The 19,124-nt window shown below is 41.3% G+C and overlaps 1 protein-coding gene across 1 annotated transcript in view; it reads right to left on the bottom strand.

Moving 5' to 3' along the window:
• prdm16 (PR domain containing 16) overlaps positions 1-19,124 on the bottom strand; it is a 172,689-nt gene that overhangs the window by 66,903 nt on the left and 86,662 nt on the right. The window contains 1 exon segment of the mRNA XM_086276836.1: positions 14,232-14,279. Coding sequence (XP_086132962.1) covers positions 14,232-14,279 — 48 coding nt within the window.

Here is a 19,124-nt window from a genome sequence, read left to right as displayed (position 1 = left end):
TGCACTAGCAGGCTCAATACATAGGTCAGCCAGGATAACCCCCATATCCTGATTACTGACACAGAGTGCCCTCCGGAACACAGGCCAGCAATAAAAAAGGCTTCAGTGAGCTGCTGCAGACCCGCCTGCATGGATAGAATAGCTGTTTCGGACGGATGCTATAACTGTGAAGAGAGACATTAATCTACTGTGCTTTATTTCCTACTGTGCATGGGGCCATGTACTTAGGTACTGATAGAGGACTCCCCTACAAAAAACAAACAAACAAACAAACAAACAAACAAACAAACAAACAAACAAACAAACAAACAAACAAAAAAACATAATTTATAAAAAAAAATGTCATGAGCAGTTAAAAAGGAAATATGCATGTGTGTAGAAATCAATAGGCTGAAGCAGAGCTGGCTTTGTTGCCACCACTACATTCACTTTGAGTAAACAGACTGAAATACTGAGATAAAAAATAGTAAAGAAGGAAAAAAAACAGGGGCTTTTAAATCTTCAACTGATATAGGAGAATGAAAGCCCTCCCACATGTCTATGAATATCTCTTTTATTATTACTATTGACCCAGTGCCATAAAGAATGGCAGGGGCTCTGCATTACTTTAGCCATGTGGATACTACTAAAGGGCAACAGACTCTCCAGCACAGAAACAAACACATTTATGTGCCTCCTCGGATTCAGGGCATACAAGGACTACCTCTTGAACAGATTTTGCACTAGAAAACTTTCATGGATTGTTTTTATGCATATTAATATTAATAATGACATTTCAAAAGCATAATAAGCTTGCTGAAAGACAGCCATTGTGAATCCCTTTCTGTTTGATGTGCAGTTACACATATGCAACGTGAGAAATAATAATGTTATAATAACTGACAACTCACAGTCAGCAGAAAACTGAAAACTGGAAGATGATAAGTTGTATGCCTCGTTACATGAATAAATGACAATTTGCTACTAACAAATAGCTTTTTCCACCACTAAGACAATGGCCTGGGACTACTTCTCTAATCATCTGTGTGTATGTGTGTGTGTGTGTGAGTGAATGTGTGTATGTGTGTGCGTGTGCACTGGGGGGACACTTTGATAAATGGCCAGTTTATGGTGCTGTCACACTGAGGACGTCTATGGGGAAATACTTCCCCACAAGCCAGTGTGTGTGTGCGTGTCTGTGCGCGGGTGTGTTTATGCGAGGAGAGGGGCACAATGCTCTGGTCATCTAATTGCAAGCCTTTGGTCTGGCGCATGATTAATCAAACTGATTGGATGGGGCAAATATGGTTTGTAATAGCTCAAAAAGGGAGAGGGTCAAAGAGAGAAATGGATTACTCTGTTTCATTTGAAGATATGTGTGTGTGTGTGTGTGTGTAGGTGGGTGAATGTTTGCACATGTGTGTGCACGTGTTTGTGCACAAAGGTGCAGAGGTGTGCACGAAGGGGGCTGGAGCGGGGCTGCTGTGTGTTTGAGGGTCAGAGGTCAAATAAATGGAACATGAAAGAGTAAAAACACAGTGCGGCGCTGCTGACACAGCCACAACCCAGTTAATATCTCACAGGGGCGACGCACTCACTGTGAGTACACTGACGTTTTTTTCTAGCGCGCACACACTCAACCGACAAACACATGTATCCCACCATGGTACACAGCAACGTTTGAGTAATTGAGCTGTGCCATTGCAGCTTTGTAATCGCTGACGTGTCTTTACATAGCCTTTGTGCCTGAACAATAGAGTTCCGGGACTAAGTTGTCGCTGGTCACAAGAAAGGCGGAAGAGAGAGAGGGCAAGAGAGAAAAAGGAGGGGGCAAAAAAGCAAACAAGCAACTCGGCCTGCATATATGGGTGCCACCTGGTCTTAGATCAATGCACTGACACATAGGTCATTTTTAATATGCTTTGATCTGCCGCCCCAGCTGGGCTGTGTGTTCGCGTTTGTGCGCTTCAGTGGGGGGGGTTGGGTTGTTGGGTGTGCCCGATCAAGCACATCTTGTTTCTGGACGCCGGATATGGTGTGTGAACTATCAAATTGTCCCTTTAATAGCCCCATTCTTCTTCACTCATTATCTCTTTCACTGCCTCCCTGGAGACGTGGAGAAGCAGACAAAGATGGACTGAAAATTTGAGGAACGGGTGACATGGGAGCAATTTTATGAAGCAATTCATTGTAAATGAATTATTTTAATTCACAGTCGATTTCTGCAGTCGTGAACTTATTGTTCGTGCTAGGGAAAGACTATTTGCTGTCCCGAAATAATTCATGTTAGCTGAGCCGAACCCCAGCGCCTATCACAATAGGCAGGAAAGAAAAATGCAAGCTCAGATAAGCATCCTTCAACATTTTTTGTGTGTTTTTCCATATATACAAACACAAACCATTAATCAAAGTCAATCTTGCTTCTCTCGGTCTCACTTTCTTCTCACGTAGTGCCACGCCACCCTCGTCAATCATGTGCTCCATATGAGAAAAACAACTCCTAATTGTGAGGAAGAGGTGGTGGCACACGGGAACATGCAGAGCTTAGTGATTCATTGCTCCCATTCAGAAAGACATGAAGATAATAGTACACACTCTCCATCTTTCTTTGCTCCTCACTCTCTTTCATTTTCTTGTCTCTTTCGCTCCATCTCTTTCTTCCCTTTCTCTCATTAAATCTATTCCACCCTTTAACCCTGTGGGCAGGTGCTACTGTAATTAGCCATTATTTGACTATCAAAAGTCAGGAGTTGATTAAATGGCCACAAAGCGGCGCGCAGAGCACTTTCCCTCTGAGCCAAGCCCCATAATTTCAAAAGCTTCTTGCAACCTGCTGAGGGCCTTTCAGGTCTATAAGACGCCGCTTCCGACCGCTGGTAAGAGCCTGTTGCCGGCAGTAATCAAAACTGATAATCTTACAGGAGAGAAAGGGGGGAGTGGGGTGTAGGTGGAGGAGAGAAAAGAGAGTGAAAGAAAGAAATGGTTGGGGGCTTTCGGGAGGTTGGAACTCAAGCAGAGAGCCTTCCATTAGAAATGTGTTGTGGCTCTGAGGGGGCCGGTGGCCAGCAAGCGGTAAAAAATGCTGCCTTCTTAAGGCAAGTGAATGGCATCTCTTTAGTGATTAGGAGCTGTAATAATGGGCACCCCTGCCTGTTAACCCTAAGTCCATTTTATTGCTAATTCATTTACCTGTTATTTCAGACATACTTGACAGGAGTCACCTGCTAAGAAGTCATGTTTGTCAGGCAGGTATGCCCATTAGCTGGGGATCTTAAATCAGCCTCACAATGGTGCTGGTAGGGGAGTAGAGAGGCTGGCCTTGTTGTTAGCAGATAACACCACACCACAGTTATCCTGACCGAGACGGAAAATCTTTTCTGCCCCAAAAATAATTGAACTTCATCCCCGGAGCGATTCTTAATTAATGCGTGTTTTTTTTCTTCTTTCTTCTTTTTTATTGTAAGTGGATTTTAAGCCAAGCTGATCTGCTTTTGAGCTCTGCTGTGAAAATCCTGTACACTCAGGAAAATATTACATCTGACCTGGCGCATTAAGGACAAAACAGCTGATTAAAAACGAGTTATGAAAACATGCAATAATCTCTTTTTGTGTGAAATTAAATGTGACTTTTGGACCCAAAGATCTGATTTTGAATTTGGTATAGTTTCAATTACAGCCTGACCTTTTGCATTCTCCCGATTGAATCAGTTTTCTCTGAGCAAAGCCATTAATAGCCACATAAATATTTGACTAGATATGGCTTATATTCAAATAAATCATGTCATATTCATGCTGCTATATTCCCCAAGGAGAAATGGGGCAAAATAATAATTTTGACTCCCTGGTTAATGTTCTGGATAATTCTCCCGAGGGAAACACTCTCTATGATAATATCCCCATATGAGCATCTTGATCTGAAATGTCACAGCTGAGATTTGAGTGGGGTTCACTCCCAGTGTATAGTGTATTCCCATAAAATGGAGCTGACTATTGACATATGTGACACTAGAACACAGCAAAATATGACGTGAATGTACTCTGTACGCTGTAAAAAAAAAAAAAAGCGTTGATTGGCGTTTTACATTTGGCTATTTATTTTTTCAGCAAGTACTTAAAACAGTAATCATCACTGACAAAGAAAGGATGTGCAATTTCATGTAAATTGATCCCTAACTGTCGTATCAGATAGTCCTTTCCTTTAGTGCCAAGGCACTGTCTGTAGGGTTCATATCAGCAGCGTGTAGGCCACGCTCTGTGACTGCAGTGAACTTCTCCCATTAGTTTCAGTGTTATTAGCAGAATAAAAGGATTATCCACTATGAATTACTGCTAGGACACAGAATACCCTCTCTTGGGAGGATGCTCTGTGTGAGCCTGCCTGCATCTGAGTGTGTGTGTGTGATATCCTCTCAGTGCCTGCCTCTCCTGGGATCCCCCACTCAGCCTAATCATTGTTTCTCTAACAGATAATTCTCCATGTCCTCACACGTGTCTCCTTGTGTGTTTGTGCATGTGTTAATTGGCACTGTGCTGGCTGAGTGTGCTCTTCCTTGTAATCACTTAATTAGGGGTGACGGCCCCGATGGTTGTTTACTCAATTAGCCATCCTCTTTAATTATCTAATTCACAGCAAGTCAACTGTCCTTGTTAGCACGCTCAAAGAAGTGATACGCTATGTATGCAGTATAACCGCGTGTGCATTGATGTACACGAGAGTCTAGAGCTCTGATGAATAAAACAACGCAGAGGGCAACGAGGTAGCTTGAAGACACGCATAAAAGGGAAGCTAGTGCTCCTGCTTAAGGCTACACACCGACAAACACCTAACAGATACTTCATCAGACGCTAGGTCATGCTCATGGACCGCATATGAGCGCTCGCCCACATGCCTCAGATTACCGGTGCCTTGATTCCCTGGGATTTAATCATGAAAGATAAAATCTACATCAAAAAAAAGAAAGCGAGTGAAATCTCATGGTGAGTATGATTGATGGTTGCTTTAAACGGAGGCGTCCAGGGCCAACTCTATTGTTTCTTTCTGACCAGCCATGCCATCCACCCCGCCACCTCCACCCCCACTCCTTCATGTGGATTAAGGCCTGCCGTTTATTTAACAGTTCATTTGAGCGAAGGGGCGACCAAGGTGAAGCCAGTGGGAGGCAAGAGGGGTTGGCAGGGTGTCTGTGCTGTGCCGTGGCAGGACGTCCCATGTGGGACAGTGCCAGGCTGCGCTGTGGGGAGACGAGACAGGGCCTCCCCAGTGGACTAATGCCCTGTAATGAAGATTAAGACTCAGTCAAAGACCATACTGTTCAGCTGAGATTGGAGGGAAGGATGGAAGGATGAAAGGAGGGGGAGAGGGAAGGAAGTGAGGATAAAGGATAAAGTAGGGATAGAGAGGACAGAAACCCTGCTTTTCAGAATGTGTTTGAGGGTGGATTATCCTAATTTGCAGCAACAGGTACAGATACCATCAACTATAGAGAAAAACCAGCCCATAAAATGAGTTGTTTTAAGGAGCTGTAATGCCACATATTTCACTTCTCTTGTGTGTATTCTACATCAAGATGTCTGAACCACTTTGGAAAAGGGGTTTTGTCAACAATGCGTTAAATGACTTAAAATCAATTAGCAGTGATATAGTAATGTGTAATTAGAGTTTTAAAAAAAAAACCTTTAAACCCAAAAGATCTATTATTATCAACAATATCTGCTGAAGCAGTAAAAAGTTGCAAACAACCTGCATAAGATTATGGTTAAAACCATTTTTACCTCAACAATTTAATGCATTGAATCCAATAAAGAGATGCCACAGTTTTGACTGTGAAGTCAAAGACCACACTCTGTGAATACCAACACTAAAAAGTAAAAACCACTCCTGACAAGCTTCAAGCATTTCTAACATTAGACACTATTTATTACCATTTTACTTCCTCTTTGCTCTCCAAGAACATCCGGGGAAGATGTCTGTCAGTTAAAATGGTGTTTGTTCCACTTTCTCTCTCAGGTATTTAAGTGGTGAGGATGTGTACTTGTACTTGACAACTATGGTTACCTTAAAGAGAAAATGTATGCACTGCTAAAACAATAAGCTCCAAGTCTGCGGGGTTTTATAATATTCTTATTTAGGGATAACGTTTGTAGCAGGACAAGACAGGAAAAATACACTGATGCTTTATGAATCATAAAGTAAGTTTTACCTGCTTTACATAAAAGTGTGTTTTTCGATCCTTTGTGCAATCTTTGTGTTGATTTATTTGGATCCCCATTAGCTGTTACCAGCATTTTTGGGAGGGGTTAAAGATCCTGTGTTTTTTTTTATCTTGAAGGCCCCATTTGCAAAATCCTCTTGGTTTTAGAGAAAGTTACTGATACATTTTTAGAACTACTTATTATTAAAAAAAAAAAAACATTTTCTGGCCTATCTGGAGTTTAGATAGGCTTAAAACACACAAGCACACATATAGTATGCCAATATCTGTATGTGTATCTGGGGTTCTTTGTGGAAGTATCGAGATAGTTGACCAGAGCTGCTTCAACACATGACATGCTTCACTTACCACCCTGTGGCTAAAAGCTCCCCTAAGACCTGTTACACTGAGACACACTCCCTCTGTCTCCCGCCACGACCACATCCTTCACTTTTCTATTCCACTTCCACCTCCTCGTGCTCTTTTACTTTCCTCCTTTTCTCTTCTTTAATTTCTGATGAATTTTTAACATGTTTTGTCTACCTAAAATATTCCAGGGGGCAAAGTGATGCGTGGACACTGGGAAGGATGGACGGACGGGTGGGTGGGTGAAGAGAGAGGGGTATTTTTTTCACATGACCTTGTATTGACAGGGCCAGGCTCTTTCCCCCCACTCTCTGTCTCTCTTCTCCAGACGGGCCCTGTCTGTGACTGGGCTGGCAGTTCTTGCCTCTCTTGGGCATTCTGGCATTCCTCCCTGTCATGCCCCCCCATCCCCCTGCCTCCGGCTGTCTCTTGGTTTCTGTGTGTTTCCATCTTTATTGACACACACTCTCTTGCTTTAACTCCATCTCTTGCCAGTCTATCTATAGATATTGTGTTGCATCAACTGCTCACCGGCTCTCATTCTGTCTCCCTTTCTTTGGCATTCTCTTCGGGCTGATGGATGAAGCGTTGGGAAAAATAACAATAAATAGGAAAGTTATGCAAAGAGCCTCCCTCTAGCCTTTACTCATCTTTGAGACTGACACATTAATATGCTCTTTTCTAAATCAAGTAAACAACTATGATCAAAGCACAAAGTGCAGATGAATCTTTATCTCCCTCACTCGACAGGTGAAAGTATTTTTATAATATTTTATACTATTTTATATTATTTTTGACAAGCAGGACCACACAACTCTTTACTTTCACCCTCCCCCGTGCTTCTCAGTTTCTGTGGCAACACTATGTGGATCGTCATGTTTTTATCACCCGTGCTCGACCAGCCGACCCTCTGCATTCACTCTGTCTGCCTTAATGGACTCACTGCTCTTTTGACAGACAAGACTCTGTGTGTGTGTGTGTGTGTGTTTTATAGCAAATCACACAAGACAAGAATTCTGCATTAGGATTAAGAGAATCATGAGCATTAAAAGAAAATTCCACTTTCTGAAACGATGTATGAAAACCACCAAATTCGGGAAACAGACAAAAGTTGAATGCCACACACTGATGACTTACAGATCTGCAGATGTAGCCCAAGCTGTGATGAAATTGTGTGATGGTCCATTTAGGCTACTGTTTGAGGAAGGGGGCTTCTGGATTTGAGTGCTGATTTAAAGTTTGAAAAATAGGAAACAAAACAAGTGCAAAACGTTTTCAGGTTGATGATGGTTCTCTCGGCCTGTTTACTATTGTTTCTCATTATTCATAGGAGCTTATATAAAAACCTGACTAATATTACATGAAATGACAGTAAGGTGACAATAAGTTCAACCGTTCTAGAGGGAGGTTTCAGTCTTTTATACTTTTAGACTTGTGTTGAGAAGATTGCAGTCAGGGAATACGAGTGTCCTCGCAAGCATAGTAAAATTGAATGTGTGAGGTCAATATGTGTGAGGAAACTCATCTGACAGCCCCCGCAACTGTCAGAGTATCACCCTCCTTCTTTTGTTGGGTGACCCTAGAGAATGTGGTGGGAATGGCCACTGGGAGAGAGATTACGACGAGACAAAGACTGCGAGAGGGAATGAGTGAAGGATGGAGAGTGAAAGGCAGAAGAAAATAAAGTGAGGGATAGAGAGAGAGAAAGACAGAGGTCAGAGAGCCAGCTGATGTGAAAGTGCCTCCGATCACCTCGTGCTTCTCCTCCGCCCCCTCGCTCTGTCTCTCTCTATCTGTTCCACTCTTTCTTTCGTTCGTTCCCACTTGAATTCCTCTCCCAGCGCTTCACTCCGATGTGACGTTGGTTTTTGATTGACGATAACAACAGAGATGCGTCAGTCAAGGCCCACACACGCTGCACACACACACACACACACACACACACATACACGCGCACACACACACACACAAGTTAAAAGTGCCAATGGGAGTTAAAAGTGGCACTCGAGAGAGCAAATCCACACACACACACACACATGAGTACAGTAACACACAGCAGCAGCCTCTGAGTGAATGCTCCTCACAAGGCATAATGACAGCATTCTGCAGTAACCATAGTTGGGACAGTTCCCACAGACAAGACAGGCAGAGAAAGAGAAAGACCATTTCTTTCTGTCTTCACCTCTCCTCCTACTCCCCACCTCTTTTCCAACAACCCTGACTTTGTCTGGAGCATGTGACCCTCCACAAATCAACACTATTGGCTAACAAAGTCTGGACAAATGAATTTTCTACTGTCACCAGTGACTCCAGACATATTTAGTAAATGCCCCCCCCCCCCCCCCCCCCAAAAGAAAATACATAAAAAATAATAAAAAAATTTATAAAAAATTCTATCTCTGGGACTAAATTCTTATGCTTCTAAGACATTTTTAGCTTCACCCGAAGCATCTTAAACTGCTCCTGCAGCATTATTGCTACGTAACTCATAAACCATCATTAAACAGCTCCGTTTGTAGAGACTGAGCTGAGTGTGCATTTTGGGCATTTGATAGACAGATAATGTACTTATCAACCTTTTACTTTTATACACAGTACAATATCAGGAGGCAAAGGTTATGAGCTAGAAGATCTTCCTGCAGCATTTGCTCACATACATGATTTCTCTGCTTATCTGCCTGTCTGTCTTTCTGTCTCATCTTTCCATAACCTCTACACAAACTATCTACGAGCTCAGAGTTGATTATCTCCTGGTTTCAGAACACTTTCTTCCTCTCATTGGACCAGACACAGTGCAGCATTTTGTGGTGTATATTTTAAAGGGGGGAAGGGGATGACAGTGGTGATGTGGTGGTGGTGGTGCTGGTGGGTGAGGGGGTGGGGGGCACGGAGCCAAGTGAAAACATGTCACTCAGGCCCCATTAAAACGTAACCCTGCCCAGCAGAAGAAAGAGACCCATATCATCATTAAGTCATCTCGGGGCGAAGCAAAAACCACAAATATTATTCCTGCAGCCCCCCGAACACCTAACACACACACACGCATGCTTACACACTCCTCCCTTTTCTTTCCTTTAGATGACAAGGAAGACGGGATGATTGGAGCTGTGCTGTGTTTGCACACTGCCTGAGAATGACAAGAAGATGTTTGGGAACTTCCTGATCCTGGAAAGGTTTATATATTTTTTGATAATTACAAAGTTCAAGCATAAGTGAGTGACTATCTATCTATCTATATAGAAGTTTTTCTCTCAGCCCACAAAAAATTACAACATTTCACAGAAAAGCAACACAAATTCATATTCATGAATTGATGACATGTGATTTACTTAAAATTACTGAATTATCCCAAAAAAAGACATGCAGTTATTCATTTTAGCTCTCCATTAGTGTATGCATACCTCACATCCTCTGAGTGTAACAGAGATGTTTTGTACAATCCAACTTTAGACCTGCACTACGCTTTGTGCTGATGCGTGTGTTTGTGTTTGAAGCACACATGCACAGAGCCTTCCCCTGAAACCAGGGGGTATTTGTGACGTTCAGCATTATGAAAAATGACTTGCCCCCGTGGCACACTGGGGTGGCAGTGATTATAATATCCAGATAATCATTTCAAACAAATTATCATAATTATCAATCAATCATGAGCCTATTTAAGCAGGCGGAGGCATGGGGGAGTGTGAGGCTGTTGGACGAGGGTAAACCATGGCCCGAAGCGCTGGATCACTTCTGTGACCCATGAGCCTCCCTCTGTCCACATAATAGCCCTCATACATTTAGGGTCATTTAGCTTGTGTATTTAGAGACTCAATTCCCCAGCTTGATATGGAGAAGAAAAAAAAGATACTCAGTGTGTGTGCACACACACCCATAGACTCAGAGCTGCAGCTGATCCCCATTTGGCTCCCTAGGCTTTCAACATGGAATGGGAAAAACCTACTAGGTCAAAGTTCATGTCAACCCATGTCATATTCCAATTTGCAAACTGCATTTACCCTGCAGATTAAATAAAGTCTGGTGCTTAAGTGTGAATAAAAGTATATATGAGGGTCCCTGCCGAGCACAGAATGAAGACATGTTTCACTATGAGGAATGCATCAATGCAATATTGATACATTAGGTGACTGTGCCCACCTATTGTCAGACAAAAAAGAGAGGAAGAGCGACAAGGAGAGTAACAGATTTAAGAGATCGTCTTAAACAGATATTTCCCTGTATCGTTTCACAGAAAATCCCCTGTGAAAAGCAGTGTGAATTGATTCAATCTCAGTGGTATTGAGAGGTGAATGAATGGGTCTTGGCGAGAGAGACAGAGAAATTGAGAGAGAAAGAGAGATAGAAAGAGAGATAGATAGATAGTAGCCCTTCGGGGGAGATGATCGTCTTGGGAAAAAAGCAATCAGTGCTCATTGATTTTCTCTGCTGGTTGAATGGAGGGTGTCTATCTGGAAGTCATTATCTGCCATCTGATCTGCTGGAGTGTTTACACACGTCGGTGTGGACAGCAGCGCTCTTCTGAAGATGAGGATTAACACACACAGAGACCCACAGACAGACGAACACGCACACACTGCACAGACTGTGGTCTTTCCCCCTGCTCCGTATCTAACTACCACCCTTAAATCCAAGAAATCCAAAAAGAAACACAAGTCCTCCAATACCCTATTAATGTCCACACACACACACACACACATACACTTAAGTGTATGAGTGTGTGTGAAAGGGAATATACATAAGCAGGGCCTAGACAGCTAAACAGAGAGATAGTCCTGTTTTGTATAGCCAGACCAGACCAAGCCAAACAATCCCTGATCCTATCACCAATAGCCCCTGATAGCAATCTATAGCTACAACAACACCATCCTATGTGTCGAGAAAAAGAGATGGATAAAATGAATGGAAGAAGATGGAGAGAGTAAGCAAAGGAGGGATTCAGATAACAGACCTTTTTATTTGCCGTGTGTGTCTGTGGTGTAAAGATGCATGCATGGAAGCCAGTAAAAAACGTCATACATACAAACATCCAGACACACACACACACACACACACACACACACACACACACACACACACACACACACACACACACACACACACAGCTATAAGGTCAGCACTGAGCAGCTTTTAGTAAGTGGAAGAAAGAAGCTGCAGTATTATCTTTGCTTCTATTTTATCCCCTGCCTTATCCCTGGCTCTAATGGTGCCTCCCTCTAGCCTTTACTCATCTTTGAGACTGACACATTAATATGAAATTTAACTGGAATGTTAGCACAAGGAAAGGACAAACTTAATTTATATTTCTATATAAGATTACAGTAGGGTTACTATTAAATCTCTTGCAATGTGAGAGAGCGTGTGCTGATTTAGATTTTTTCTTTTCTGATCTATTTGTGCTTTTATTTTTCTTGAAATTTCATTTATTTTGTTAATCTAATTTTTATTTGCTGCATAGTTTTCTACAAAAAAGAAAGTCATATATTACTATGCAAAATTACCATAAAATTACACGATCCAAAGAACCAAAAGTGAGTCATATTCTCATCTTATTCTTTAAGTCATACACTTCTGCCCATTTTGTGCAGGGGCTGGTAACCTGCCAATACAAAATAATCTGAAATCGTTAACAGTAACGCAATAATACACACAGTGGCAGTATGTAGATATGCATTACTATATATAACATATACATATATATACATATAGATAGATAGATAGATAGATAGATAGATAGATAGATAGATAGATAGATAGATAGATAGATAGATAGATAGATAGATAGATAGATAGATAGATAGATAGATAGATAGATAGATAGATAGATAGATAGATAGATAGATATACATAACTGGAATGTGGCGCAGTGTAACAAATGAGAACTAATAACCCGCAGTTATGCAAACACATTTCTCTGCAATGAACTAGTTTATTCACAAGTTACGACTAAATTAAAATTCTGCCTTAATCAAGCATAGCAATGGTAATGACACAGTAGAGGCAGAAGAAGCTGGTGTTTGTGTGTGCGTGCATGCGTGCGTGCCCTCTGTTTGTGTGTGACTGCATGCAGATGAATGAGTCATGTCATAAGGAATGGCTCATGCATAATTTCATTCATATTCATAACAGGCATGTGGTCTGCCACCGCCCGATGAGGGCCCACCGCAACTCACACACTGCATAATGAGATGTGGCCAGTGTGTTTTTGTGCGTGTGTCTGTTGGTCTTTTTTTTATTAACCATAGGTAGGCATGTTGTAAGCCTGTGTTCTGTCATCTGTGTGAGCCTCAGTGTATACACATTAAAACTCTATGCTCCTATCACTGCATGTATGCAAACGCCTAAGCATGTGAGTGTGTGTGTGCCTGCTGAATGCTGACTGGAGTGCATGGGTCACTCTTATGTGGAAGGTGGTTGGTAGTTTATAAAACCAAGTAGGTTTTTCCACATTGTACGAACATGTGGGGAAGACGGAACAGCCCAAACCACTTGCGGTCAACTCTTAAAATAAGCTCATTGACTAATGTAGGATTTCAAATCAACCAAGCAGTCAGTGATTTACATGCCTGCCTGTTTATAGATGCCACAGCAACAGGACCCTTGACCTGAAATGCAAATGAGTACACTTATTTCATATTTCTTTTCTAAGAGCCATAATTATAAACTGCACTAAAAAGACTTGAAGTAAATTTTGCCATGCAGATGTTCAGTCCTCTTCCACAATTACTTATTCAAAGGTAGTCAGATTTTTATATTAAAAAAGCAGCCTACTCATATTTGACCATTTTGTCATGTAAGATAACACAAAGGTAAAAATATAATAAATGTTGCAGCAATGCCATCTCAAAGATCTGAGAGCTACTATAACACAAGTTCAAGCAATCTAAAGGCAAAAAAAAATTCAGCTCTCAGTGGGTTTTGCTTGTTTTGGTGGGATACTGTAAATATATATTGCTAAACAATATAACTTACTGCTGTTGGTTTTTCAATAACTGATTCCGACTACTCGGTCACTGACTTGAGTTGGCTATGCCTGCAATGGCTTTAGTATTTCTCAGAAAGAGCGTGCCCTCTCCAGAAGCCATTGTTCTTTCATGGACCATTAGATGGACATGAACTCTCTTGCTGTTCTTTGTTGACCTAGTGACACTGGTCATAAAATCAAACTGCCCAGCCTCTTCAATAAATTTATCACCTCATAAAGTGGTCACTGACTGGTCAATGAGACGTATCGGTCATAGTGTGTTTGTGTGTGTGTCTGTGTGTGTGCGCGTCAGTCTTTTTTATCTGAGTGAAGAGAGGGTTTCTTAGAATGCAGATCACTGTTGTTCAGTCTTCAGTGATAATAAAGGCTTTAGGCACTTAAACGCTAGCCAATGAATGCAGTTGCAGTGCACTACATAGACGGACATTACTGATGGGCAACATGCTTTAAAAAAATTGCTAGTGGAGGTTCTTGCAATAAAATATAAGCTCACATGACCTCACACAGAGGCCAGTGATTTTTTTTAGATCCCACAAACACAGTCAAATGTGGAATAGAAGACCCACTTTTCTGTGACTGCTACAAAATGCCAGTTTATTACTTCATCCTCCAAGAAATCTGATAGTTTTGATTAATTGGTAAAAACCAGCAAAATAGTTATTCAGGGAGTGATCCGGGTTGCACAGCAGTATAACGATTTATAACTATCCTACCTTTTTGATGCAGCTATCAGGGGAGTCATCCTCATGGTCATTCATCATCTGCAAAGCAAACACAAAAACATATATAATATACATATCTTTTCAGTGTGCCAGACAAGTTTTGATTTTGATTGAGAGTCAAATACATTTGTCAAAGCATTAAAAGAAAACATCAATTCCAGCACTTCAAATAAGGTTTGACCGTCGGTGCTTGATGACAAAAGCACGGGGTGTTCGCAGTTCATCACACACATACACCCTCTGGGCTACAAATGTGACCAGAGGGATATAATAATGGACTAAGAGGTCACAAAAACACACACAGAAGCAAACATAACACTGCACACATTCTGATGAATGAATACCCCGTATTTGACGTTAATTCTCCGCTTCAGCATTGCAGGAAATTTCACTGAGAATATCTATGTGTGTGTGTATGTGTGTCAGTGTGTGTGTGTATAATTAAGCCTTCAAGCAATATTTACTGGGGGCAGATGGGTGGTAGAATGCTCCCAGTGTCTGCTAGAGGAAATGAAGGAAGTGGGGGAATGATGAAGAGATCGGGCTACTCTGCTGCAGTGAGAGGGCATTTCACATAGAATGGTAACCCAGAGTCTCTCTAAGTTTGCCTGTCTTTTTCTCTCCCTCTCTGAAGCCCATTGATGGTAAATGAGGATCAAAGAAGAAATGCAGACTGTTTTCAGAGCAGTTTGGGGTGGAGTTGAGGATCAGCATAGTACTTTACTGAGTTTAGGTCAAATTAGGCCTATAAAACTTCCCCAAGTGCAGACTTAAAGCATATCTGAACCTTCCTTTTCCTGCTCACTATCCTCCCCATCTGCCCTTTAACAGTATGCATGTTGTTTGGGCGTTGTGACAAGACTGGCTGCCCTTATATTAGAGCTGACATATTAAAGTTTGTATTTCCTTAACCAATGCGGCCCACCGTGATGGGAAAAGAGATATTTATCTGCTGTGGAATCTCCATGTAGACTGTGGAGCTATTCTTCAAATTCTGGCTCACAGCGATGTCTTTTATGCACCTTTCAATACAACGCTGTAATTCACAGGAAGTTATTATGAATTATGTGCATGAGATTTAGGTTATGCCCACTTGCTTGAACCTCAGGGAAAAAAAGAGCTTGTGAGTTTCTCCAACTGTTTATTCTTTAGTTAAGATTGAAAAAAAAGGAACTTTAGTACATAGTAGAGCAGAAAAGTTGACTCTTTCTTCTTCTTCCCTCCCTCCCCCTTGCTAAACAGTGAACCAGATGGCCCATATGCACACGGATGTACCTTAATCGATGGTTTTCTACATTAAGCTGTCTAGGGATGTGCTTCTAAGCCTCACCAAATGGTAGTAATTACACCACAGACACTTACAAAAGTGTTTTCAACCTACTTACTGTACACATCATCTAAACCTTTACAGACGCATCCTGTTCCTGTGAAATCCACTCCAAACAAAGCAACAGTAAACATGCTATCAAATTGAAGATTTTTCACTTGTAACTGTAGCTCCCTTGTTTTAAAAATGTGCACATAGAAACTGTGCTGCTAGATGAAAATATAAGTGTCCCTGCTGATTTGGTAACTTATGTCACAGGCATGCTAGCATAAGTTTGTGAAAAATGAACAAACTTTGCTGATCCTCCAATTTTGTGCGTTTTTTTAAATTTTCTTTTATTATAAAGCATTTCTTGTATATCAAATTTTATGTTCATTATTTCGGTTTAGTAAATTACAGGGACATATGGATGAAAAAAAGAAACCACGACAAAGTTTATTCTTGATGAAAAAAGCAGCCACAGATGCCAGCGTCATGATTTAAAGGAACAAGCGGTCACAAACCGGCACAAAATAAACAGACAATTTTTTAAAATTTTGTGGAACAAAAGCAGGCCTCGTCAGTTTTTTAACATGATTTCAACATGACTATTTATTAGAAAGAAAGATATCCGATTTCTACGTCTGCCCGGGAGGTAAAAAAGCAGTGCTCGTGAACTTAAAAAATTGGAATAGAGTGACAGTAAACTAGAGAAAGTGTGTAAGAGAGAGAGGCTGCAGTTTGGAGTGTGCTGTCCCATTTCTTGTAATACACCAAACCAGCTGCAACAGTTTACAAAACCAACAGCTTGGCTGGGTCATCTAAAATGCTACCAGGCGTTCAACAGCTATAGGACAATTTCTGGACTTTCCCTCTGCTCTGCTCAGCTACATGCCAAGTGTGTGTGTGTGTATCAAATTGTGCAAGAGTAACCTAAAACTCTAGAAGACATGCAAGCAGACATGAGTGGTTTTACTGATGCCTTAATGCCTTTCAGCTTTAGGTTGGGGGTCGGGACTGTGTGGGCACTCCTTCGTCCAAACCTCCCTTCTGAGTCCAGAAACACTGAGCTCATTGTCAGAAATATGGCCGACTAATTATAAAGCTTCCTTGCATTTTATTTCTATGCATTTGTAATGTAGATTGTCTATTGTGAAGCGACCCATTTTTTGGGGGAAGTTAAATATAAAGATTAGTGGTTAACAGGGTACTCTGTGATCTAAAGTTCACAAAGACAGGTGGAGATGCTCTTTCAACATTGGCAAGTTGTGTGTACACACTGACTCACATAATACCCTCACACACTTACCAGACAAACACACGCTACGAATATTGTACCCTTGCAGCAGGACTCTGCCAAACAAATAAATAAGCTATTAATTAGGGAAGGAAAATGTGATTGGCCACTGACTGGCAGACCTATGATTTATTGCACGTGTCACCATTGCCTCAAAGTGACTTTACTCTTGGTTGAAGAGACAGGTCGAAATACAGACCGGCCTATGTTGAGGGATAGATTTTCCACTACACACAGAGAGAGGTAAAATTGTCCATTTGTTCTGTATCTAGCCTGCTGAATGCTGACATGTCAATATGTCTTATGGAAAAGAGAAAACACTGAAGTGAGGGTAATTAGACAGAGTGTGTAAAATGTGTGTCTGGGCACACAAATGTCTCTCTCTGGCCCATATGACCTCAAACATAAACAAATCCAGTCGTGGCTTGATGAAAGTGCAGCCACCTGCAGAATCCTTCCACCGAGAGCTGTCCAGACCCTCATTAGGAATATGCGTAACTGTGTGTGTTTGTACATGTGACACTATGTGTCTGTGGCGTGTGCTTTCGACCTGGCTGTGAGGGAAAACCCCTCCATTATTAGTTTTTCATAGCATAACTTTTGTTATTGGACAGAGTCAGGAGTTTTTCAACGCCACCTTAGCACCATTCGTATTGACAGAACATGACGACCAAGTGGACAAAAGAAAACATGACCCTCAGTGAGTGGACCGCTTTATTGTTTTTACAAGCTCTGTCACAGTCTAAAACACATTACAGAGTAAAATCATTCTATTAAAAAAACAGCACAACAACCCCAAACAGGGTCTCTTTATAGAGCCCATAAAGGCACATATGTATGCTTTGCATGTACAGTCAGTCTTTTAAAGAATGAAACATACACTATTCTCATAGTCACAAAATTCACTGGTATGATATCAGAAAAGTACCCATGGTTCCCATGGTAGAGAAGGACCTCACAAAGCTTGCTCATCCATTGGAGTGAGCAGAAGAAGAGGGCCTCACTTGGAGGTTTGCATCGTAGGAAAATGTTAGCATTCTGTTGCCAAAAACAATTCTCCTCAACCCTGGATAATATGAGGCAATACAGTAACACGGCCCAATGGAGGGCTGAGGATGTCACAAAGCCACAAGTTTCCAAAAAGAACCAGCAGCAAACAAACCTCAGGGTTTTTTGAACCAGGGCCCTGACTGACAACCCATTGGCTGCAAGTGCCACACCAAGAAATCCACAAATTGAAAGTTTTGCTACGCATTTATTGGGATCTTTTGGAGCTTCTTGGCACATTGACAGAGTTTCGTTGTGGTGGCAATGCCCTGGTTATGTTATTGATCTTTTTGACGTACAGATGGAGAGGAAGCGGTCTTTCACTGTGGGTTGAGTTGAATAATATGCTGTTGAGAAAACATATTTTTTTCATTGAGCAAGAAATTTAAAAAAAGAAAGAAAGAAAAAAGAAAAGAACAAAAAAGTTGTTGGAGCCTTTAAAATCAGAACTAACCATCATGTCAAACACAATCTCTACAAATGTATCTAACTCTTCTGACTCCCACACAGTTGCACATTTGCACTACAATCAATAAAATGTCACAACTGCCCCAAAAAAGAAAAGAAAAGAAAAAAACAAAAGAAGAAGTGATAAAAAGTCTCCTTTTGGGCTTTTTTTGTCTGTGGTCTCTTGCTATCATTTGGAATCCCTGATAATGAACCTTTTACACTTTCCTGCCAGAGACTGCTTAAGTAAGGATGCTTGTCTGACTGAGTCTGCTTTTTAGCATCAAGTCAGATAATGCCTGCTTGTTGTTCCAAGTCCTTTCTCTGGCGTGCTCTTTAAAAGGGGGTAAAATGTGGCTATTTCAGGACTTCCCAGAGATAGTGGCTTTGACAGTTGACCTAAAACAAGACCAGGGCTATGACTTCTTAAAAACATACCTCAACAATGAGGTTTCATACAAAGATTAAGTAGGTAAGTTTGAAGACCAAGGAAGGAGAAGAGGAAACAGGGCTGAAATTCACACTGCTAAATACCAGGAAACTGGGCGTCCATCAGATACAATATGATGCCTTTAATAAGTGGAAGACTTAAGGTGCTTTGGCCAAGGCAAACATCAGGGGCACTGCTGATAGGAAAGTTTCACTCTCTTTCTCCGTTCTTTCATTTTCTAGCCGCTATAAAAGATTAACCACTGATTACCTATTGTTACTTACACTTTCTGTTAAACTTAATGTGAGAAAACTACACACTTTATCAGTAAAAACGAAAAAAAGTAAAAACTAAAAA

The sequence above is a fragment of the Aulonocara sp. 'chitande type north' Nkhata Bay genome, linkage group LG20 (genome assembly GCF_057382095.1).
Source record: "Aulonocara sp. 'chitande type north' Nkhata Bay isolate Kocher_YH1m ecotype deep benthic linkage group LG20, A_spYH_male_GT1.1, whole genome shotgun sequence".
In the NCBI taxonomy this organism is placed as follows: Eukaryota; Metazoa; Chordata; class Actinopteri; order Cichliformes; family Cichlidae; genus Aulonocara; species Aulonocara sp. 'chitande type north' Nkhata Bay.
This window is presented reverse-complemented; position numbering and strand designations above follow the sequence as displayed.